This window comes from Mandrillus leucophaeus, unplaced genomic scaffold, assembly GCF_000951045.1.
Source record: "Mandrillus leucophaeus isolate KB7577 unplaced genomic scaffold, Mleu.le_1.0 Scaffold441, whole genome shotgun sequence".
In the NCBI taxonomy this organism is placed as follows: Eukaryota; Metazoa; Chordata; class Mammalia; order Primates; family Cercopithecidae; genus Mandrillus; species Mandrillus leucophaeus.
This window is the reverse complement of record NW_012104710.1, coordinates 101,698-125,457: the sequence shown is the minus strand read 5'-3', so window position 1 is coordinate 125,457 and position 23,760 is coordinate 101,698. Positions and strand designations below refer to the sequence as shown.

Below are 23,760 nucleotides of genomic sequence, written 5' to 3'. Positions count from 1 at the left end.
GACTACAGGTGCCCACCACCACGCCCCGCTAATTTTTTGTATTTTTAGTAGAGACGGGGTTTCACTGTGTTAGCCAGGGTGGTCTCGATCTCCTGACCTTGTGATCCACCCGCCTGGGCCTCCCAAAGTGCTGGGATTACAGGCTTGAGCCACCGCGCCCGGCCAGTTTTTCTTCTTGAACAGGTCTCATGTTGATAAAATCCCTCAGCTTTTATTTTTCTGGGAAGATCTTTATTTGTCCTTCATGTTTGACGGATAATTTCACTGGATATACATGCTATTCTAGGATAAAAGTTTTTAACTTCGGCACTTTAAATATGTCATGCCATTCTCCTGGCCTGTAAGGTTTCCACTGAAAAGTCTGCTGCTAGATGTGTTGGAGCTCCATTGTTGTTTCTTTTCTCTTGATGCTTTCAGGATCCTTTCTTTATCCTTGACCTTTGGGAGTTTGATTATTAAATATCTTGAAGTAGTCTTATTTGGGCTAAATTTGCTCTGTATTCTGTAACCTTCTTGTATTTGAATATTGATACCTTTCCCTGGGTTTGGGATGTTCACTGTTATTATCCCTTTGAACAAACTTTCTATCCCATTTTTTCCTCTACCTCTTTAAGGCCAATAACTCTTAGATTTGCCCTTTTGAGGCGATTCTCTAGATCTTGTAGGAGTGCTTCCTTCTTTCTTAATTGTTTTTTCTTTTGTCTCCTCTGATTGTGTACTTTAAAATAGCCTGTCTTTAAGCTCACTAATCGATTCTTTTTCTTGATCAGTTCCACAGTTGACAGCCACTGATGCGTTATTCTTCAGTATGTCGGTTGCATTTTTCAACTCTAGAATTTCTGCTTGATTCTTTTTATTTTACTCTCTGTTAAATTTATCTGATAGAATTCTGAATACCTTCTCTGTGTTATCTTGAATTTCTTTTTCCTCAAAACGGCTATTTTGAATTCTCTGTCTGACTGAAAGGTCATATATCTCTGTCTCTCCATGATTGATCACTGGTGCCTTCTTTAGTTTGTTTGGTGAGGTCATGTTTTCCTGGGTGGTTTTGATGCTTGTGGATGTTCACTGGTGTCTGGGCATTGAAGAGTTAGGTATTTATTGTAGTCTTTACAGTCTGGTTTTATTTGTACTCATCCTTCTTAGGAAGGCTTTCTAGGTATTTGGAGGGACTTGGGTGTTGTGATCTAAGTTTTTGGTCACTGCAGCCGTATCTGCATTAGGGGGCACCCCAAGCCCAATAGCACTGTGTCTCTTGGATAAGATTCAGAAGAATCCTCTGGATTATCAGGCAGAGACTCTCGTTCTCTTTCCTCACTTTTTCCCAAACAGGAGTCTTTCTGTGCTGATCTCTCTGGAGCTGGGGGAGGGGTGGCACCAGCACCTTTGTGGCCACCACCACTGGGACTGCACTGGGTCAGACCTGAAGCCAGCACAGCACTGGGTCTCACCTGAGGCTCATGGTAACCACTACCCGGCTACTGCCTTTGTTTGCTTAAGGCCCTAGGACTCTGCAGTCAGCAGATGGTGAAGCTAGCCGAGCTTGTGTTCTTCTCTTCAGTGCAGAGTTTCCCTCAGTCCCAGTTGGGTCCAGAAATGCTGTCTGAGAGCCAGGGCTTGGAGTCAGAAACCTTAAGGAACCTACCTGGTACTCTGTTCTACTGTGGCCGTGCTGGCATCCAAGCCACAAGGCGAAGTTATTCCCACTCTACAGTCCCCATCCATAGAATGACTAAGTGGGGACCTGTCAAAGGAGAATCCTCAAATGTCAGCATATATTGTTTTTTTATCCTTTGGGTTTTCAAGAAAGGTTGTAACCCTGGATGTCTGTGTTTTTGTAGTATTCTGGATCCTGGAAAGGGAAGCTAGAATTTTCCTTGTTGACAGTATAGATCTTCATATGATCCCTTTATTTTCAGTGGGGTACCCTGACTATCAGCTGTCTCAGATTCCAGACCCTCTGGTTCAGGCTCTCCAAAAAGGCAAAGGATTTTCCACCAAGCATCCTAGTTTTAACCCCACTCTAATACCTCTGCCTTTTAGAGTCTTTATGTTTACCCGTTGAGCTAACTGGGCTACCTCTGATGTTGCGAGTATTGCTACTTGCAATTCCTGAGCCTGTAGCACAAATTAGCTATAAGTTACTATTTCAAGTTTTTCTGCTTTACCAATTCAGTTACCAGCCATTTGTCTACTTTTCATATTTTGAAATGTTATTAACATTTCTTTATTGCTCTTACCTCCCTTATTCTCTTTTTTCCTTTGGACTTATACCATTTTTCTTCCTGTATTCTCTTTTACAGGGTTTTAGGAGGGAGAGAGATTTAGCACATTAATCAGTCTGCTCCATTTAAGAACTTTCTAAACTTAAGCAGAATTAAGACATAACAGCAGAGAAAGATTAATTTGACCACTGAAAACTGTTAAATTTATGCATAGCAGAAGACATAAAATTGAAAAGCATGTAACAGGCCGGGTCGTATGTAACAAGTATGACACAGAGTAATACTCCTAATATAAGAAGAATTCAAATACAAATACATAAGAAAAATACTATCCCCCAAAAGATAAGTGGGCCCAGTACCTGAGGAGATATTTCATGAGTACATACATATCTCTGATTTTCAGTATCACAAATAGTCAGAAATGTGTACTAAAGCAAGTTGTCATTTTAAACTCAAAAGAAAAATGCGTTTGTGTGTGCGTGGAGTATATATACAGATGAAAATGTGAAGAGTGGAGCATTTTCCTGGACTGCAAATGGCAGTTTAGACTGGAACAGGAACCGGGCATGGTGTCTCACACCTGTAATCTCAGCACTTTGAGAGGCCAAGATGGGCGGATCACCTGAGGTCGGGGGTTCGAGACCAATCTGACCAACATGGAGAAACCCCGTCTGTACTGAAAATACAAATTTAGCCGGGCGTGGTGGCTCATGCCTGTAATCCCAGCTACTCGGGAGGCTGAGCCAGGAGAATCGCTTGAACCCAGGAGGCGGAGGTTGCTGTGAGCCAAGATTGCGTCATTGCACTCTAGCCTGGGCAACAAGAGTGAAACTCCGTCTCAAATAAGTAAATAAACAAACAAACAAACTGGAACAGGTGTAGAGGAAAACAGATTAGCAATATGCTTGACTATCTTTTGACTTAACGGATTTTTCCTTAGGAAGTAGAATTTCTCCTAGGGAAATATTTCAAACTGTGGACCAAAATAGGCAAAAAGATGCCCATCTTATTTTTAATATTACTAGCTAGGTAGAATAACTGACATTTATTGAACCTTTAGTGTGTGTTTCAAGAACTGTGCTAAAAGTGTTTAACATGTATCATCCCATGTAATCCTCACAACAACCATATGAGATAAATGCTATATTTACCTTCTTTGAAAACACAGAGGCTAGACTGCCAAACCAGGCTGGAGCCCAGGTCTTATTTAAAACATTTATTCTTTAACCGTCATGCTCACAATTTTCTGTAAATACATATTACTTTTATAAAGATGAGGGAAAAAAATAAACATTTTCAGTGTGTCAGTAGTGTAAGTATGTTTCAGTTATCTAAACATCCAACTAGACTAAAACAGCTAAATTTAGCAACTCATTGTACTTTTATGATACAATATGCAGCCATTAAAAAGTCATATTTTAGCCGGGCACAGTGACTCATGCCTGTAATCCTTGCACTTTGGGAGGCTGAGGTGAGCAGATCACCTGAGGTCGGGTGTTCGAGACCAGCCTGACCAATATGGTGAAACCCCATCTCTACTAAAAATACAAAAATTAGCCTGGCTGTGGTGGTGCTTGCCTGTAATCGCAGCTACTCAGGAGGCTGAGGCAGGAGAATCATTTGAACCCGGGAGGCGTACCTTGCAGTGAGCAGAGATGGCACCACTGCACTCCATCCTGGGTAACAGAGGGAGATCTTGTCTCAAAAAACAAACAAACAAATTGAAATATTTTTCTGAGCTTATTGTAGGTGGAAATATACAAAAAAATTTTAGTCATTATTCCTGAGTGATTGGTTTACAGGTGTTTATTCATTTTCTTTTCTATGTTTTTTCTTTGTTTTCCAAATTTTGAATGTGTATTACTTTTGAAATCAGAAAAAAAGTTATAGTAATTATTTCACCTATTAATGTCGAATGACGTGAATATGCTTATATGTCTGGAAAAAAACAGTTGTAAAGTCCTATGTATAGTACGATTTCAGCTAGATATTTTTTTTTAAGCCTGAGAAAATACCCTACATGGAAATGTACAAAAATACTAACAGTGATGTTATCCCAGGGAGAGAGTAATGAGGATGAACTTTTATTATGTATTACTTTTTTCTCTATCTTCAAAATTGTACAGTATGAGCATATTTATGTAATCATAGAAAATTTAATATTTTAACTTGGAGGACGTGTCTTTACTTTTTCTTGTATTTTTAGACGTTTGAAGACAGTGATTTGTTCCATTTGATTGGTGTTATCTGTGGCTTAGCAATTTATAATTTTACTATTGTGGACCTCCATTTTCCTTTGGCTTTATATAAGAAACTACTGAAAAAGAAGCCATCCTTGGATGATTTGAAAGAACTAATGCCTGATGTTGGGAGGTTAGTTGGAAAAAAAAGTCAAAAGGTAGTAGGGTTTGGGAGGTAAGAAGTGGGGAATGTGCAGAAAACTTTCCTTCTATAAATAAATATATTTTGTTCTTGTTAAATTTCTGAAATAAACAAATGCTCTTCTCTGATAAAGGAAAATCCATTATGTTACTCAGATCAAAATGTTCTATTGAAAGACGAAATTTGGCTGGCGCAGTGGCTCACACCTGTAATCCTAGCACTTTGGGAGGCTGGGCAGGTGGATCACCTAAGGTCAAGAGTTTGAGACCAGCGTGGAGGTCAGAAGTTCTAGACCAGCGTGACCAACATGGTGAAACCCCATCTCTACTAAAATACAAAAATTAGCCAGGCGTGGTGGCCCACGCCTGTAGTCCTGCCTACTCAGGAAGCTGAGGCAGGAGAATCACTTGAACCCAGGAGACAGAGGTTGCAGTGAGCTGAGATTGTACCATTGCACTCCAGCCTGGGTGGCAGAGCAAGCCTCCGTCTCAACAAAAAAAGACAGACTAAATTTTTAGTTGTTAGACAATACCTTGCAAATATCGGATCATCACCTTAGGAAAGTAAATTTTTTCTGAGAGTGATTAATTGGTTTATTTGGACTTTTACTTCTGATAACCTTCATTCCTAGTTTGAATATGTGAAATTTATTTTTATTTATTAAATAAAATGGATTAAAGATTTTATATAAATAAGGACAAATGGGCCAGGTGTGGTGGCTTATGCCTGTAATCCTAGCACTTCGGGAGGCTGAGGTGGGCAGATCACGAGGTCAGGAGTTCAAGACCGGCCCGGCCAACATGGTGAAACCCGGTCTCTACTAAAAATACAAAAATTAGCTGGGCATGGTGGTGGGCGCCTGTAATCCTAGCTGCTCTGGAGGCTGAGGCAGGAGACTTGCTTAAAAACCTGGGGGGCGGAGGTTGCAGTGAGCCAAGATCGCGCCACTGCACTCCAGCCTGGGCAACAGAGAAGACTCCATCCTGGGTAAAATAAAATAAAATAAGGAAAAATGTTAAAAATAGGTGAATACATGGCCTTTGTATTCAGAAAAGTGATAAGAACCTTTGACTAATTTTTTTCCTTCAGCATCATTTATAAGTTTGCCATTGTGTAGTCACTATTCTGCAACATATATAAAATTACAAATTGACAAAAGGATTTTACCAAGAGGGAATGAGAAGTGTGTGTGTGTGTGTGTGTGTGTGTGTGTGTGTATATATACACACACACATATATATATATATATATCCATAAGTAAAACAGTCAAAATATCCAATAATGTTTTTCCTCTCAGAAACATGTATATTATTTTGCAGAAGCATGCAACAGTTACTGGATTATCCAGAAGATGACATAGAGGAAACATTTTGTCTTAATTTTACGGTAAGATGCAAAGACGTAGGTTAGCCTGATTATTCATCATCCCTTTTATGTAAGCTATATCTTATGGTTCTTCTTTATTTTGATGGATGGAATTCTTAACAAATCCTTTAGCTAACATTTATTGAGCATTTACTACGTGCTAACTAGTCATAGTACATGCATTTCATTTAATCCTCAACAATCCAGTGAAGTTAGGGTTATCCCTGTTTTACAGATGAAGAAAACTGAAAACAATCATTACCTTGGGAGTCAGTATACATATCAGCCTCTGTGACTTAAACCTGTGTACTTTATCGTTATGCTAAATATATTTACAAATACAAGATGTCCTCTTTACCCAAGTGTTCATTTTTGAGTCTGCAATTACAGAAATGCTTTAGAGAAGCAAAAGGTTATTGTAATGTGAGAATATTACTACTAAACTTAAAAACATTAATTTCCACTGGTACATTCCTTTCTATTTCACACTAACATTCATCCCTGCCCATCTTGTCTTACTCACTGTTGGATGACATAGATAAAACAAATGCAAATGCATTGCAATATCATTTGGAAAATGAAATTGCAAATCTTGTAAAAGATGCACAATTTCCTTAAGGCAGTGAAAGGGATGTGGTTTTTTGTCTTTTGTTTTTTGAGACATAGTCTTGCTGTGTCACCCAGGCTGGAGTACAGTGGCGCGATCTTGGCTCACTGCAACCTTTCCCCCAGGTTCAAGCGATTCTCCTGCCTCAGCCTCCTGAGTAACTGGGATTACGTGCTCGCCACCACGCTCAGCTAATTTTTGTGTTTTTAGTACAGACAGGGTTTCACCACCTCGGCCAGGCTGGTCTTGAACTCCTGACCTTGTGATCCACCCGTCTTGGCCTCCCAAAGTGCTGGGATTACAGGTGTGAGCCACTGCACCTGGCTGAAAGGGATGTTAAATAACTGATCCAGTCACAGGCAAAGCCATTTATAGATGAGGATATGGCAGAAGTAGACTAGTTGGCAATTAAATAAGAGAAAATTCGTAAGGATTATGATAAGGCACTCCAGAAGGGAACAATTTGAATATTATAAATTAGACTCTTGGAAAAATTGTAAAACCTTCAGTTTTTCTTTTTCTTTTTCTTTTTTCTTTTTTTTTTTTTTTGAGACAAAGTCTTGCTCTGCCCAGCCTGAAATGCAGCGGTACGATCTCAGCTCATTGCAACCTCCACCTCCCAAGTTCAAGCAATTCTCCTGCCTCAGCCTGCTGAGTAACTGGGACTACAGGTGTGCACCACCATGCCCAGCTAATTTTTGTATTTTTAGTAGAGATGGGATTTCACCATGTTGGCCAGGATGGTCTCAATCTCTTGACCTTGTGATATGCCCCCGTTGGCCTTCCAAAGTGCTGGGATTACAGGCGTGAGCCACAGCACCCGGCCTCTTTTTATTTAAAAAATTTTTTATTTGTATATTTGTTTGCCACCCTGCCACATACACAACAGTTATCTTTATGGTTTTGTCAGAGCTGACGAAAGATGCCATATTCTGCTGTCATGAAATTTGCCCAGAAAAAATTGCATGTTCATATTCTTTTCAAGAAAATCTTGAGACTATTTTCTGGCCAGGCACGGTGGCTCACCTCTGTAATCCCAGCACTTTGAGAGGCCGAGGCGGGCAGATCACTTGAGGTCAGGAGCTAGAGACGAGCCTGGCCAACATGGTGAAACCCTGTCTCGACTAAAAATGAAAAAATGAGCCAGGCGTGATGGCACGTGCCTGTAATCCCAGCTACTCGGGAGGCTGAGGCAGGAGAATCGCTTAAACCCGAGAGGCGGAGGTTGCAGTGAGCTGAGATCGCGCCATTGCACTGCAGTCTGGGTGACAGAGTGAGACTCCGTCTCAAAAAAAAAAAAAAAAGTTGCTCTCCGCAAATCCAGACAACAACAAAAAAGCATTTTCCAAAGTGTGTTCCTGTTTAGAATAAGGTGACCATAAAATTTTTTTAAAAAGCTATTTTCTATGAAATTTTGGTTCTCTTTTTCATTTGATTCACTCATACCCATGTTAGTTTCTTGAATTTTTATTCATCATCTCAGTTGACTAAAAAATTGAGTTTCAAGCTGTTTAATTTCTAATTTATCAGTCACCAAATTTATGAACTCTTACTGTATTCAAAGAACTATGGTAATTCAAACATTTCTTCCCACTGCCATTTCTTTCTCAGAAATTTTTCAGTGGCTTTTTATTGCTTGTAGAATAATAGCTTTAGAATGGGTGTCAAAGACATTTATAACCTGGCTCTCTTCCTTTCATTGTATCCCTCCCTTCATACCAAGTTTTGTCATATCACACAGTATTTTTTTCAATATACCTTACCTTCCTCTTTTTCAGAGTCACTTGCCGTACATTTTCAGAAACTTGATATTGTAGATATCTAATTTTTTTGTTCAATCGATATTGTCTGTCTGAAATCTCACTCTCTTAATCTTTCAAAATACTACCCATACTTGTAGGTGCTTTTCAGATGGCATTTCTTCCTCAAGGTCTTTCACACGTCCTGTAGTTTAGAATTCCGTTTGCATTCCTCTATGATCTGATAACATTTTGTTCATATGTCTGTTATAAATGCATTATTTTATTATAATTGGTTCTTTATATGTTACATTTCTCTTCCTTTACTACATAGTAAACTTCACAGCAGGAGTATATTCATCTAACATCCCACTCCCATCATAGTGTTTTATAAATAGCAAGTTTTCATAAAAGAGGATAATATTCCAAAAAGAAGGAATAGCAAAAGAAAAGATGCAGAAGTGGTCATGGTAATATTTTTAGAAAAATTTGAGAAGTAAAAGAAATAAAAGGTTTCAAAATACTTGACTATTTTTATAAACCAAATTAGTACATAACTGGAAAAACTGCCTGTGATCAAGTTTACAACAAGGGTGGTAGAGGAACCCTGGAGTAGCAGTTGTCATGTGGGAAGAATGCGTGGTTTTCTAAGCTGAATGCATTCTCATACTTGGATTTTTATCACTTATCTAAGGAAAACATCCTAATATTTTATAGTAACCATTCTAAAGTTTTATGCACAACAAATGCTTAGTTTCCTTATTAACTTACCAAACACTTCGTAATTTGTAATTAATCATGGTAGGATTTCAAACTAGAGAGGATCAAAATTTCTAGTTCTGGCTTTAAGCAGAATTCTCAGATAAGCTATATGGTAGCAGAATTTTATCTCAAATTTAGTAGTTTTTTTTATTATTAAATGAGAGGTAGATATAATAATAGATTATTAGAATACTCTAAGTTTTGAGTCTGACATTGACTTTTTTTAAAAATTTAAATTAATAGATCACAGTTGAAAACTTTGGTGCAACAGAAGTCAAAGAGCTGGTTCTAAATGGTGCAGACACAGCTGTTAACAAACAAAATCGGTAAGTGAATTTTAGCAGCAACAGTGGGAATAATAAGATTCAGTAGACATTTTCTTCTGTGTGTAGAAAACGTGTCACAACGCTAAGTTTTTACTCCAATAAAACTTTAATTTTGAGTGGTTAGTGAGGAAATAATCTGCCTTTTCCTCCTGAAATCCCTTGAAGACATTAAACAAAACAAAGAGAAGGGAGAAGTGACAGCAGCAAACATTTTTGGAAGCCAGGAAACAGTAGTAACTAACTTTAGCAAACCAGAGAAAGCTGCAACATGAGATGGAAAAGAGGAGCCACGAAGCCAGCTGGATCACTTCACAAAACGAAAGTTTGGGTGCTGAGAACAAAACATACCTTTAGAAAATGTGTGGTGTTTGGGGAAATGCTAGAAACAGAACTCTTGTAAGAAGCAGTTAGAAACTAGTTTCCCATGCTAACATTAGGTTTAAAACAACAACAAAAGAAACTAGTTTCCCTTAGCACACCAGGAAGCTGGCAACTGCCCCTCTCCGGCCTGGGCAGGAAATTGGAAATTTACCGTCTGGAGAAATTGGACTGTGGATTTGAGGACACCTAGAGACTGCCACAGGCAAGGAGCTGAACTGAAAACAGGGAGATTAAGTGCTGAAAGTCTATCGCTGCCTCCTCCTTGGTACCGTATAGTGGTAGATCCTTTTCTGGGGAAACTGCCTAACATTTAAAATGTAAATCCATAAGCTGGGCACAGTGACTCACGCCTGCAATCACAGCAGTTTGGGAGGCTGAGGCGGTCAGATCATGAGGTCACGACAATGATACCATCCTGGCTAATGCAGTGAAACCCCATCTCTACTAAAAATACAAAAAATTAGCTGGCCGTGGTGGCATGTGCCTGTAGGTCCAGCTACTTGGGAGGCTGAGGCAGAAGAACTGCTTGAACCCAGTGAGCTGAGATCGTGCCACTGTGCTCCATTCTGGGCGACAGAGCAAGGCTCCATCTCAAAAAAAAAAAAAAGTTAATCGATAGCCAAAGGTCAACAGACATTTAAGGAAAGACCGAAACAGTCAAAAAGAATGGCAAGAAACCAGGAACCCTGCAGGTTGAAGGACAAAACGTCAGAGGAAACTGAAATCAGTATCCTCAGAATGATGCGTGACATCCAGATAGATACAATTAAAAATGGAAAAAAAAATTCATTTGAAAGAAATGGAATTAATGAAATCTGTCAAAGAAGATATTTTTTAAAAAATAAATAAACTTCCCAGAAATGAATGACATCCTTTCAAGATTGAAAACATGAGAAGTGGAAAAAAGATCAATACCAAGACAAGATGACAAGATACATGAAATTTCAAAATTTTCAAAGTCAAAGGGATCCTAAAACTGTCCAGAAAACCCACAGACCTAAGAATTAGTAACATCAGACACTGGAATCAAAGAACACTGGAAGCTAGAAGACCAAAATTTTAGGAAAAAATTACTTTTAACTTAGAATTTTGTATCCAAATTATCAAGTGTGTGAGTGTTTAAAAACATTTTCATACATGCACAGTCTCAGAGAATTTACTTCTGAAGCCTTTTTCTCAGGAAATTACTGGAGGATGTGTTCTATCTACCAAAACAAGGAATTAAACCAAGAAGGAGGAAGACACAGGATTAAAAAAGCAACAACAAACTACCAAGATTCACGCAAGCAAGGATTCTTTTTGAAGGATCAATAACTGTGTCGATTTAGAAAGCTAACAACCTGGGTTAGATCAAGAGGATGGAGGGCTCGAGTAGAGAAATGCAACTGATAGTACCTAATTTTTGAATGAATCTAGAGGAAATGGATATTTCTTTTGGAGAAGTTGGGGATGAATTAGCAAACTAAGGAAAATAGAAGTTCTTTTTAAGGGAAAAAGGGTAACCATAGAATACAACTTAACTGTGAATAATATAGAAATGTTAACAAATATTGAACCAAAAATTGTTATATAAATACGATAGATGTGCAGGGGAGTAGAAAGTGAATGGGACAATTACATTAAAGATAAATCCAAACCACCACATTGAAATTTAAGGAATAACAATAGAACTGTGTTGTTAGAAGCTTGAATGTAAATATCAGAAGGAATAGCAAAAAGAATTAACAAATAGTTGCCTTTGAATAGTGGGAATTTCTGGCAGAGAAGTGTTGGACAGAGAGTTTCTTTATTCTCTTCTATTTTGTTACAATTGTTTAATAATGGCTGTTGCCAGGGAATTGGTCCAAAGGATTATAATCCTAATTCTGCTACTTAGAAGCTTTATAACTTTAAATAAATTAGTTGATGTCTCAATGCCTTAGTGTCCTTCTCTGTTAAATGGAATGACAAATTGTACCTATTTCATGGGATGATTTTGAGGACTAGATGAGACAATATTTTAAGATACTTAGAATAAGACCTAGCACATGTAGTGCTCAGTAAATGTTGGCTGTTAGGATTGTTACTATTTGATGTTTTAAACTCTTGATATGTCTTACTTTGATAAAAATAAAGCTGTTTTTAAAATGATGTGAAAAAATTTTAGGTCCTAGATATCCTCGTTTTGAAAGAAAATTTGGTTTTGAAAGGCGGTTTACCATTATTCCTATTGCAGAATCATCCTTTATTACTTGGAAGATGAAGATATAAAATAGTGAAATCTTCTAGTACCCATTCTCATTATTTGTTTGACCAGATAGCATCATAAAGTGTTGTGGCTAGCAAAACAAAACAAATTGAATAAGATCGTGGTTCAAATTCAGGGGTTAAAGGGGCTTCCTTTTTTTCTTTACAGTTTCCTTTTGTATCATAAGAGGTAGAAGAGAATCAGAAGTGATTATGTATGTATTCAGATATACATTTGAAAAGAAACTACACTTGTACTCTTTAATGATTATCCGAAAAGAATGCTTAGTATCCTCTCTCAGGCATTTGTTAAAGTAAATGTTGTTCAGATTCCTTGGAACCCAAGGAAAAGAAGGCTATAGTTTGTCAAATGATCTGAATCCCAAAGCTCTTATTTTTTCGTCACCTATTGTTTGTAACAGATCATTCCTTTTAGGGATGCATGTGACTTGGTATATATAAATTCTCAATAACTTGTAAATATTTTAAAATTATTTTCATAGCCATTCATATTATTCTGCCCATTAGGAAATGACATTTTTTCCAATAGGAATAGCCTAAGAATAACTGAATGCCTCATGGATATAGCTGATTTTTATATGGAAAGAATAATAGCTTTTTTCATAATGACTTTGGTTTTGTCCTGTTTGAACCCTACTCATACATTCTCAGTTTCGTATATATGTAGCAGAAATTGTAGGAGCACTTGAAGTTTTAATGACTACATTATGGATTCTTCATAAATGATTTTTATAATCTGTACATGTGTGCTTTTTCATTTCTAGACAAGAGTTTGTTGATGCTTATGTGGATTACATATTCAATAAATCAGTGGCTTCCTTATTTGATGCTTTTCATGCGGGCTTTCATAAGGTCTGTGGAGGAAAAGTCCTTCTGCTCTTTCAGCCTAATGAACTACAAGCAATGGTCATTGGAAATACAAATTATGATTGGAAGGAACTGGAAAAGGTAGGGGAAAACTAATCTCTGATATTGTTTAAATGGAAAGGCTCATATGTGGAAGTCTTGCCTTTTTATGTATTATTTTTTGTTTTATACACTTTATTACTACCATTTTACAGGAAAGCACTCTACCCTTCTTGGCCCACAATGAATGGATTTTTGAACTGTGTATGAATTAGACACTACTATAATTGGTGGTATTGATATAGAAAACTCATCTGGCCAGGCACAGTGGCTCTCACCTATAATCCCAGCACTTTGGGGCGCGTAGGCGGGAGGATCACTTGAGGCCAGGAGTTCAACAGCAGCCTGGGGAACATAGCGAGACTTCATCTCTAAAAATAACTTAGGCCAGGCGCGGTGGCTTACATCAGTAACCCCAGGACTTTGGGAGGCCAAAGTGGGTGGATCACCTGAGGTCAGGAGTTCAAGACCCACCTGGCCTACATGGTGAAACCCTGTCTCTACTAAAAATACAAAAATTAGCTGGGCATGGTGGCATGTGCCTGTAATCCCAGCTACTCAGGAGGCTGAGGCAGGCGGAGGTTGCAGTGAACTGAGATTGTGCCACCGTACTCCAGCCTGGGCAACAGAGCAAGGCTCTGTCTCAAAAAAAAAAAAAAAAAAAAAAAGTTAAGTAAATAAAAATAGATAAAAATAATTTTTAAAATTGTCCAGATGTGGTAGCAAACACCTGTGGTCCTACCTGTGGGAGGCTGGGGTGGGAGAATCTCTTGATCCCGGGTGGTTGAGGCTGCAGTGTGCCATGATTATACCACTGCACTCGAGCCTGGATGACAGAGCAGGAGCCTGGATGACAGAGCAGGAGCCTGTCTGTCTCAAGAAAAGAAAAATGTCATCTGTGACACAGCTGGGTAGAAGCCCTAACCAAGCCGGGCATGGTGGCTCACACCTGTAATTCCAACACGTTGGGAGACTGAGGCAGGTGGATCACCTGAGATCAGGAGTTCCAGGCCAGCCTTGCCAGCGTGTTGAAACCCTGTCTCTACTAAAAATACAAAAATTAGCCGGGTGTAGTAATCCCAGCTACTTGGGAGGCTGAGGCAGGAGAATTGCTTCAACCTGGGAGGCAGAGGTTGCAGTGAGCCAAGATCACGCCACTGCACTCTCCGAAAAAACAAAAAGCCCTAGCCAAAAGTGAATGGGTTTTCGTTCTGCCTCAGTTCTAGGAAAACCATTATGAAATGCAGTTATGATGCTTAAAAATCTTTGTTTCCTTTTTTTCTGATTAGTCTCAGTGTTACATTTTTTAGCAGAGTAATTATCAAATATTGATTCTGATAAACATTTAATAGAAAGTGCTACCCGGGTGCAGTGGCTCATGCCTGTAATGCCAGCACTTTGGGAGACCGAGGTGGGCAGATCATGAGGTCAAGAGATCAAGACCATCCTGGCCAACCAACATAGTGAAACCCCATCTCTACTAAATATACAAAAATTTGGGCATAGTCTTGCACGCCTGTAGTCCCAACTACTCGGGAGGCTGAGGCAGGAGAATCGCTTGAACCCGGGAAGCAGAGGTTGCAGTGAGCCAGGATCGTGCCATTGCACCCCAGCCCAGTCAACAGAGCAAGACTCCATCTCAAAAAAAAAGAGAAAGTGCTAAGTTAAGCTAGGCATGGTGTCTCACACCTGTAATCCCAGCAATTTGGGATGCTGAGGCAGGCAGATCCCTTGAGGCCAGGAGTTGGAGACCAGCCTGGCCAACATGGTGAAACCCCATCTCTACTAAAAATACAAAAATTAGCCAGGTGTGGTGGCGCACTCCTGTAATACCAGCTACTTGGGAGGCTGAGACACAGGAATCACCTGAACCCAGGAGGCAGAGTGACAGAAAGTGCAAGGTTAGATCAGCTTTGAGGAAGATATATACGAAGTTAATCTGCTGATTTTCTATCTTTATAATGTACCATCCTCTGATTTGTACATTTATAATTAGATACTGTATACCTAATAAGATGACTAACATAAAAAAGTAGAGCTAGCACTTACCTACTTTTTATGTCAGTCATCTTAATAGGCGCAAAGCATGAACATTTGTACATTGCCATGGGGATACAAAATGGTACAGTCACTTTGGAAACAGTGGCGGTTTCTTATAAAGTTAAACATACATTTGCTATATGACCTAGCAGTCCTACTCCCAGGTATTAAATTATATTCACACAAAAATCTGTAAACAAAGGGGACAGAGTTTCAGTTTTACTAGATGAAAAGAATTCTGGAGATGGATGGTGGTACAACTTTGTGAATGTAGTTAATGCTACTGAAGTGTACACTTAAAATGGTTAAGATGTAAACTTTATGGTATGTGTGTTTTACCTTAACTTTTAAATACTTTTTTTTTTTAAATTTGCAAATGAGTAAAAAACTGGAAACAACCTAGATGTCCTTCAGTGGGTGAATGGGTGAACCTACTACAGTGTACCTATTCAGCAGAATAACTACTAAGTGTTAAAAAGAAATGCACAGCTGGGCGTGGTGTCTCACACCTTTAGTCCTGGCACTTTGGGAGGCTGAGGTTGGCAGATCTCTTGAGCCCAGGGGTTCGAGACCAGCCTGGACAACATGATGAAACCCCCTCTCTACAAAAAATACAAAAATTGGCCCTTTATGGTGGCGTGCACCCATAGTCCCAGCTACTCTGGAGGCTGAGGTGGGAGGATCCCTTGAGCCCGGGAGGTAGAGGCTGCAGTGAGCCCTCACTGTACTCTGACGTAGGCAACAAAGCAAGACCCTGTCTCAAAAAAGAAAAAAAAAGCACTGTTGATACATGCAACAACTGGATGAATCTGAGGGTTTATGCTGAGTGAAAGAAGCCAATTTCAAATGGTTGCATACTGTATGGTTCCATTTATGTGACATTCTTGAAAAGATAAAAAATTATAGTGAACAGAGACTAGGGGTTGAGTGGGAGGGTCTGACTTCAGAGGAGGTAGCACAAGAGACATCTAAGCATAACAGTGATGGGACTGTTCAGTATCCTAATTGTGGCAGTGGTTACACAAATCTGCATATGTGCTTAGAACTTATAGAACTATATACACACCAGTATATAGCCAGTTTTATTGTGTAGTCATTTAAGGAATAAGATTTTAAGAATAATTAGGACTTCTAATTAAACATTATGGAATAAACATGTCTGCTCCCTCCCAAAAATCTCACTAGAATGACAGAAATGGAATAAAAATGGTAATATACACACCAAAGACTAAAAAATAAAAATGCAATGAACAAGAGAAGAAATAGTTTTGGAAGACAGAAAGTAAGGAGATAAATTGATGAGTGACTTAGAGCAGAGGAAAACTGAATTCTAAGCCTCCAGAGGGACAGGATTGTCAGGAGGCAACTCTTTTTTGTTGTAGTTTTTTTGAGATGGAGTCTCGCTCTGTCACCCAGGCTGGAGTGCAGTGGTGCGATCTTGGCTCACTGAAACATCCGCCTCCCAAGTTCAAGCGATTCTTCTGCCTCAGCTTCCCAAGTATGGAACTACAGGCATGCCACTATGCCCAGCTGATTTTTTTATTTTTTTAGTAGAGACAGGGTGTCACCATATTGGCCAGGCTGGTCTCGAACTCCTGACATCATGGTCCGCGTGGCCTGAGGCAACTCATTGTATATCCTAGAATCTGAAAGGCTCAAGAATTGGTATACCATGTTACCCTTAATAGCAGGGATGAGGGTTGGACTAAGGGCAACAAAATTACTTTAAAGTCATTTTAAAGAATAATTGGACCATTCATGTCCCCCTTTCTACCCAGCAAAAGACAGCTTGGGAGAGAGGCTTTACAATTTGGGAAACCAGGTAAAACTGAGGATGCCACACAGCTGGTAACTGGGTGTAAATCCTTCAGGAAGAAGACTGAAGGTTCCTGGGTGGTAGTAAATTGATCTGCTCAAGAGAAGAAGCCTGTAGATACTAACTTTGAGGGGTCCTCCAGTGGAAATGGACTCCACCTCTAATCACCTTAAAATGAAAATGATACGACAGCTTCTCGTCACCCTTTAGATCCTACACAATTTGTCCCTCCTTGCTTCATCTCCTGTCGTCGTTCCTCTCACTCTGCCTCAGCCTTATTAACCTCCTTGCTGAGCCTAGAACCCTCCAGACATGTTCCAGTCTTAGGGCGTTTCTGTTTCCTTTTCCATGTGCCTGGAATTCTCTTCCCCTGATAATCCCAAAAGATTCTTGCTCTCGCTTCCTTTACGTGTTTGTACCTTATCAGAGACCTTCCCTGGATAACTGATCTAAAATTGCAAACCCCTCTCCTGCACATGTATCCTGTCTCCCCTCGCTGTTTTATTTTGCTTCTTTGGATCTGACATAATTTTACTTAGGTTGCTCCTTCCCCCGACCACAATGTAAGTACCGTGAGAGCAGAATTTTTGCCTCTTTGTTCGCTGCTGTATTCCCAGCACCTAGGAGAGCACTCAGTAAGTACTTGAAACCTTGCCTGAAGTGATAATTGATGTAAGTGTTCATTCAGTTAAAACAGGACATCTTAAAAAGTATATTGTAGCGGCTAGGCGCGGTGGCTCACGCCTGTAATCCCAGCACTTTGGGAAGCCGAGGCAGGCGGATCATGAGGTCAAAAGATCGAGACTATCCTGGCCAACATAGTGAAACCCCCGTCTCTACTAAAAATATGAAAATTAGCTGGGTGTGGTGGTGCGTACCTGTAATCCCAGCTACTCAGGAGGCTGAGGCAAGAGAATCGCTTGAACCTGGGAGGGAGAGGTTGCAGTAAGCCAAGATTGCACCACTGTACTCCAGCCTGGTGACAGAGCAAGACTCCATCTCAAATATATGTATATATATTATAGTGTATTTATACTTATAACACTTTGATTTCTTCTGTCGTATATCTGATTCATTACAATTTTAGTGATTATGATTTGGAGCTTTAAATGTTCTTTCTTGACCAGGACATGTGTGCACATTTTTACCAAACCATTTAGAGATTTAAAAGGAAAAAAAAAAAATTTTAGCCATCCTCTTTTCCTTCCCCACTAACATGCTCACAGTTTAATAAATTGAGTGCTAGAATTAAAGCCGTTTTCTTCAAACTTGCTTGCAATTAACAGCAAATATTTTGCAGATCTGAATTATTGAGAGTTCAGTGATTAAGATAAATCATGGCTACAAATAAGGAGAGTCCAAAATTCAAGAGGCCCAGTAGCAAGTATTTATTGAGTCTGTACTGTATGCCTGATAATGTGCAACTGAAACTATGCAAGAGATTGAGGAGGGGGCAAGAAATAAGATAGAGACATGGTCTTTGCCCTAATAAGGGAGCTAGAAATTAAATGCTTTATACACAGTTTTGATGAATACAATGAAAAAGAATTTAGTGAGTGGTACATAAGGAGGAATCTAATCTAGGCTAGATGAATCTGGGAACGCCTCTCACTAGATAGTAAGCTCCGCAAGGCTAAGTGAGGATTCTGTTCACTGAGGTTTTCCCAGGGCCAAAAACATTGACTAAAACTCATATTTGTTGGATGAATCAATGAATGAATTAGATGGCATTTAATCTGAGCCCTAAAAGGGTATAAATTAGCCTGATGACCAAAGAAGAAAGGATGTGTCTGAGTGGTGTAGGCTGAGGAAACAGTACGTCCAAAGGACCTGATGCATCTGAAGAACTGAAAGTTAAGGCCAATTGTGGCTGGATAAGAACAGTTCACAATATAAACTATTTCCTCTCTGCTTCCTACCACCTTCTCTCTTAGTACTAATTTTTTTTTGGGTGGGGGACAGCAGGGATGGAATTTCGCTCTTGTTGACCAGGCTGGAGTGCAGTGGCGCAGTCTCGGCTCACTACAACCTCTGCCTCCTGGGTTCAAGCAATTCTCCTGCCTCAGCCTCCCCCACGTAGCTGGGATTACAGGCATGTGCCACCACGCCCAGCTAATTTTTGTATTTTTAGTAGAGATGGGGTTTCACCATGTTGGCCAGGCTGGTCTGGAGCTCCTGACCTCAAGTGATCCACCTGCCTCGGCCTCCCAAAGTGCTGGGATTACAGGCATGAGCCACCACGCCTGGCCAGTACTAATGTTTTTGAAAGGGGAGATATATTACCCCAAAACTTACTGGCTTCAAATTACCTCAAAACTTATTGGCTTCAAAATAACAATGAAACTTTGTTGTTTTATAGTTTCTGTGGGTCAGGAATTCAGGAGTGGCTTAGCTGAGTAGTTTGGGCTCAAGGTTCCCTCATGAAGTTGCAGTCAGAATATTGGCTGGCGCTATAGTCGTCTAAAAGCATGGTTAAGGATAGAGATTCACTTCCAAGGTGGCTTACTCACCTGACTGTTGGTAGGGACCTCAGTATAGTACCATGAGTACTTCTCTTCATATAGGGATGTTTGAATACCCTCATAAAATGACAACTGGTTCCCCCCAGAGTGAGTGATCCAGAAGAAGGGCTGAAGCCATAGAGGTTTTTGTTTGTTTGTTTCGTTTTTGTTTGTTTGAGACGGAGTCTTGCTCTGTCACCCAGGCTGGAGTGCAGTGGTGCGATCTCGGCTCACTGCAAGCTCTGCCTCCCGGGTTCACGCTATTGTTCCGCCTCAGCCTCCCCAGCAGCTGGCACAACAGGCGCAGACTACCACGTCTGGCTAACTTTTTTTTGTATTTTTAGTAGAGACGGGATTTCACTGTGTTAGCCAGGATGGTCTCGATCTCCTGACCTTGTGATCCGCCCGCCTCCACCTCCCAAAGTGCTGGGATTACAGGAGTGAGCCACCGTGCCCAGCCATAGAGGTTTTTTTTATGATTTAGCCTCAGAAGTCATACGTTCCTTATATTCACAATGTCCTTATTACACACGGGCATGAATACCAGGAGGCAGTGCTCACTGGTGGCCATCTTGTAAACTACCTCAGAAAATTTTTAGTGTCGCTTAGTACCATATTTTTAAAAGGAGAGATAAATTTTAATGTTTGACTTCTGTTCATGAATACAGAAAAAGGAAATTTTCTGATTATCACAGATAATTCCATGTCAAACTTTCAATGGTCCTACAACATTATTTTAGTAATTCTAGTTTCTCTTTATTTTACTTTTGAAGATGATAGTATGATCCTATCATGTTATTTGAAGTGCTGGGAAAGATTTCTGGTGATTCTTACGTATTTCTTTTTCACCTGGAACTAATAACTTCAAATTGTAAATGTCCAGGAAACAGTGGGCAATCCACTGAATTGCACGAGTTTCAAACTCCTGGACCATGTTAGCTTTATGTGCTAATATATTAGCCAGTGTGTCCCTTCATACTAATAAAAGATTATGTTGTTTTTAGAATACAGAATACAAAGGGGAATATTGGGCAGAACATCCTACGATAAAAATTTTTTGGGAAGTATTTCACGAATTACCGTTGGAAAAGAAGAAGCAGTTTCTGTGTAAGTATTTCTAATTAGTTGTGTACTTTATGAGTCTGGAATCTAATTATAGTATTATTCCAAAGTCCTGTTTTTAATCTTCAAGTAATTTTTTTGAAAAAGAACTGATCTGCACTCTTCAGTACATGTATTTTCTTATTTCAAAGGCTAAATTCAGTTTGCCTCCAAAATAGCATTGATTCATTCTATGAAGTAAAACAGAAGCTAACTTGGAAATGAAAGCAAACTATAGCTATGTTACAGTTACAATAAACTGGTTACAATAAACTAGGATTGCAGAACTCCTTTTAGATTTCTAAAAAGATCTCTGGAGTATAGTCATCCTTTGGCATACATTGGGGGATTGGTTCCAAGACCTCCCTGCCAAGGATACCCAAATCCAATATGCGCTCAAGTTTCTTGTATAAATTGGCATCGTATTTGCATATAACCTATGCGCACATCCTTATACTTTCAGTCATCTCTATATTAGTCATGTGCCACATAATGACTTTTCAGTGAACGAGAGACCACATATATGATAGTGGTCCCTTAAGATTATAATACCTTATAATAACCTACTGTACCTTTACTGTGTTTAGATACACACATACCTACTGTTATGTTACAGTTACCTACAGAAATCAGTACAGTACCATGCTGTACAGGTTTGTAGCCTGGGAGCAGTAGGACTGTATCACGTAACCTAGGTGTGTAGTAGACTGTACTGTCTAGGTTGTGTAAATATATGATGTTTACACAATGAAATCGCCTAATGATGCATTTCCCAGAACATATCCTCCTCATTGACACATGAATATACCTGTATTAATACCTCATACAAAGTAAATGCTATGTAAATAGTTGTTATACTGTATTGTTGAGGGACCAGTGTGAAGAAAAAAAGTTGACATACTCAGTACAGTCACAAGCAGCCATTTTTTGAAAATATTTTCCATTTGCAGTTGGTTGAATCCATGGATACACAATTCACAGATATGGAGGGCCAACTGTATTGCTCTTTTCTCTGTTTGGTCTTCATTTTCTTTTTGCTTCAAGACTAAAACTTTGGCAATTTCTATATAAAATAAAGCTTTTTCAGGCTTTAGTTCCCTCATTTATAACTGATGCCTGAGTATCTTTCTTCTGTTAAAGTCTGTATTCTAATTGAAATTTGGCTTATTTTTAAAGTTGTCAGAATTTATGTGTCCAAATCAGTGACATTTCCTTTGATACTCCTGCTGTTGCCAAGACTGTTTTAGCAATCTCTCCGAGAATCTTGGTCAAATTCTTCTGCATGTCATAAGGATGAGAAATCATTACTCTTTAAGAGTGTTTTGAGCCTGGGCAACATGGCAAAACCTCATCTCTAAAAAATTAGCCCTGGGCTTGGTGACACGCGCCTATGCTCCCAGCTACTCCAGAAGCCGAGGTGAGAGGATTGCTCGAGCCCAGGCGGTCGAGGCTGCACTCCAGCCTAGGCAACTGAGCAAGGCTCGTCTCAAAAAAAAAAAAAAAAGAATGATTTGAATTTTGGCTGCCCATTATAAATTTCTGATTTAAAAAAAAAAAAAAAAAGTGAAGCAAATAGAAAAAGAAATCATAATCAAAACTGCATTTTTATTTGGTTTGTCAACTAGTTCTAAATGGCTTTTTCCAAAAAAGGGCTCTCAAAATGTTTTGGCAATGACAATAGTTACTTATCAAACATGTATTAAGCACTTCCTTTGTGCCAGTATTAAGATTATACTTTTAAAGAAAAAATATTGTGAATGAGCAATTAGAATGTGTCTCAAAAAACTTATCTTCCACAAATTAGGGAGTAAGTTAACACATTAGAGCAGATGTTAATGTGAAGCTCTGCTGTAGTGACTGTACAAAATATGACTTGCTACTTTTTGTTTTGAAGTGGTTGACTGAATGGTTTCTTTCTTGGCAGTATTTTTGACAGGTAGTGATCGCATTCCTATTCTTGGTATGAAGAGTCTGAAACTAGTCATCCAGTCAACAGGAGGTGGTGAGGAATATCTCCCAGTTTCCCATACTTGTTTTAATCTTCTGGATCTTCCAAAATATACAGATAAAGAAACTCTACGCTCTAAACTGATCCAAGCTATTGATCACAATGAAGGCTTCAGTTTAATATAACTTTGGAGTTCAACTATTCAGTTTAGTGCAAAAGCATTAAACTATTTGTGTTTTTCTTGTGGTGATGAATTCAGCAAGGTGACAGAGGTACTATTATAATTCTTACTTGCAGAATGTTCAATCTACGAGTGTTCATGGAAGTCAAAACATTAAAGGAAAATGAACAAACTGTTAATATTATTGTACAGAACCATGGATTTTTTTGACCATCTTCCAATAAACATAACAAGTATTATGAATACATTAAAGTTCTACTAACATGAGTTTTAAGAGTTTGCATATTTCAGAAATGATCTGGTGTGAGTGCATGGAAATATTGCTTAATTTTTCCTCAATCATTGAGTGAAAAACCTTTAACTTTGGCCTGCAATAGTCATTTCATTATTTTTTCATTTTGTAAATAATGTTAAGTTTTGTAATAAAATAGTTATGTTCTGATACCAGTACAGTTTCTATGGTTGTAATTGAACTTGAGCAGACTTTTAGAGGTTAAAAATTATGATTTAAATCTTACTCTGAAACTCTATAAAAAGAAAAAAAGGGTAGCATGGTGGAAACATGATCTTTTTTTTGCTAGAATGTCTTTGTGCAAACCTAAATCACAAATAGGGAATATACTACATAACCTGCAGTTCTTTTCTCTTTTGTGAATCCTGACATGACATGCTGATAGATGGGGGATTGTTGATCAGAGAACTTATTAATATTTAGTACTGGAAGAACTCTGTCTCCACAATTGCCAGTAATAGAAAGAAACATTGGCTACTATGAGCACCAATCACTGGGTTATAGCTTTCAAAAGTATTGATGCTGCAGGGCTTTAGAGCTATTTCCTTGAATTTAAGAAACAAATCTTAACGGTTTTATGGTGCTGATGCTTAGTTATCTCATGCCATTAAATTGTAAAAGTGAGTTGATGCAATACCTGTGACTTTCTGCTAGAATGCAAATATTTATTTTTTAAATTTATTTTAAAATGCCGTGAAAACTGTTTAATAAAGATTTATTGTTTTAATATTTAAACTTTCAGTGGTTCTCATATAAGAGTCAAAATTTTTCAAAAAGAGGGATGGCTCAGGGAAGGTCTCTTAAATTTCAGATTGCTTTGTATTCCCATACGAATTTATAGAGGTCCGCAGTCTCTTAACCTGTAATTCTAAAATCTAAAAAAACTGAAAATATTGTCATCTCTCACTTTGCAGAAAAACCTGATCTGAATTGTTGAAGCT

The 23,760-nt window shown here is 38.8% G+C and overlaps 1 protein-coding gene across 5 annotated transcripts in view; it reads left to right on the top strand.

Moving 5' to 3' along the window:
* The window catches only part of HERC4 (HECT and RLD domain containing E3 ubiquitin protein ligase 4), a 175,586-nt gene extending 152,026 nt beyond the window's left edge, over nt 1–23,560 (top strand). For 3 of the 5 annotated variants that reach the window (XM_011994077.1, XM_011994076.1, XM_011994079.1), the window contains 6 exons: nt 4,432–4,598; nt 5,927–5,993; nt 9,324–9,406; nt 12,799–12,982; nt 20,302–20,404; nt 22,323–23,560. In XM_011994077.1, coding sequence (XP_011849467.1) covers nt 4,432–4,598; nt 5,927–5,993; nt 9,324–9,406; nt 12,799–12,982; nt 20,302–20,404; nt 22,323–22,531 — 813 coding nt within the window. In that variant the 3' untranslated portion in view covers nt 22,532–23,560. The remainder of the gene's footprint in view (nt 1–4,431; nt 4,599–5,926; nt 5,994–9,323; nt 9,407–12,798; nt 12,983–20,301; nt 20,405–22,322) is intronic. The other 2 variants (XM_011994075.1, XM_011994078.1) reach the window with 2 other exon arrangements.
* The last annotated feature ends 200 nt before the right edge of the window (nt 23,561–23,760 follow it).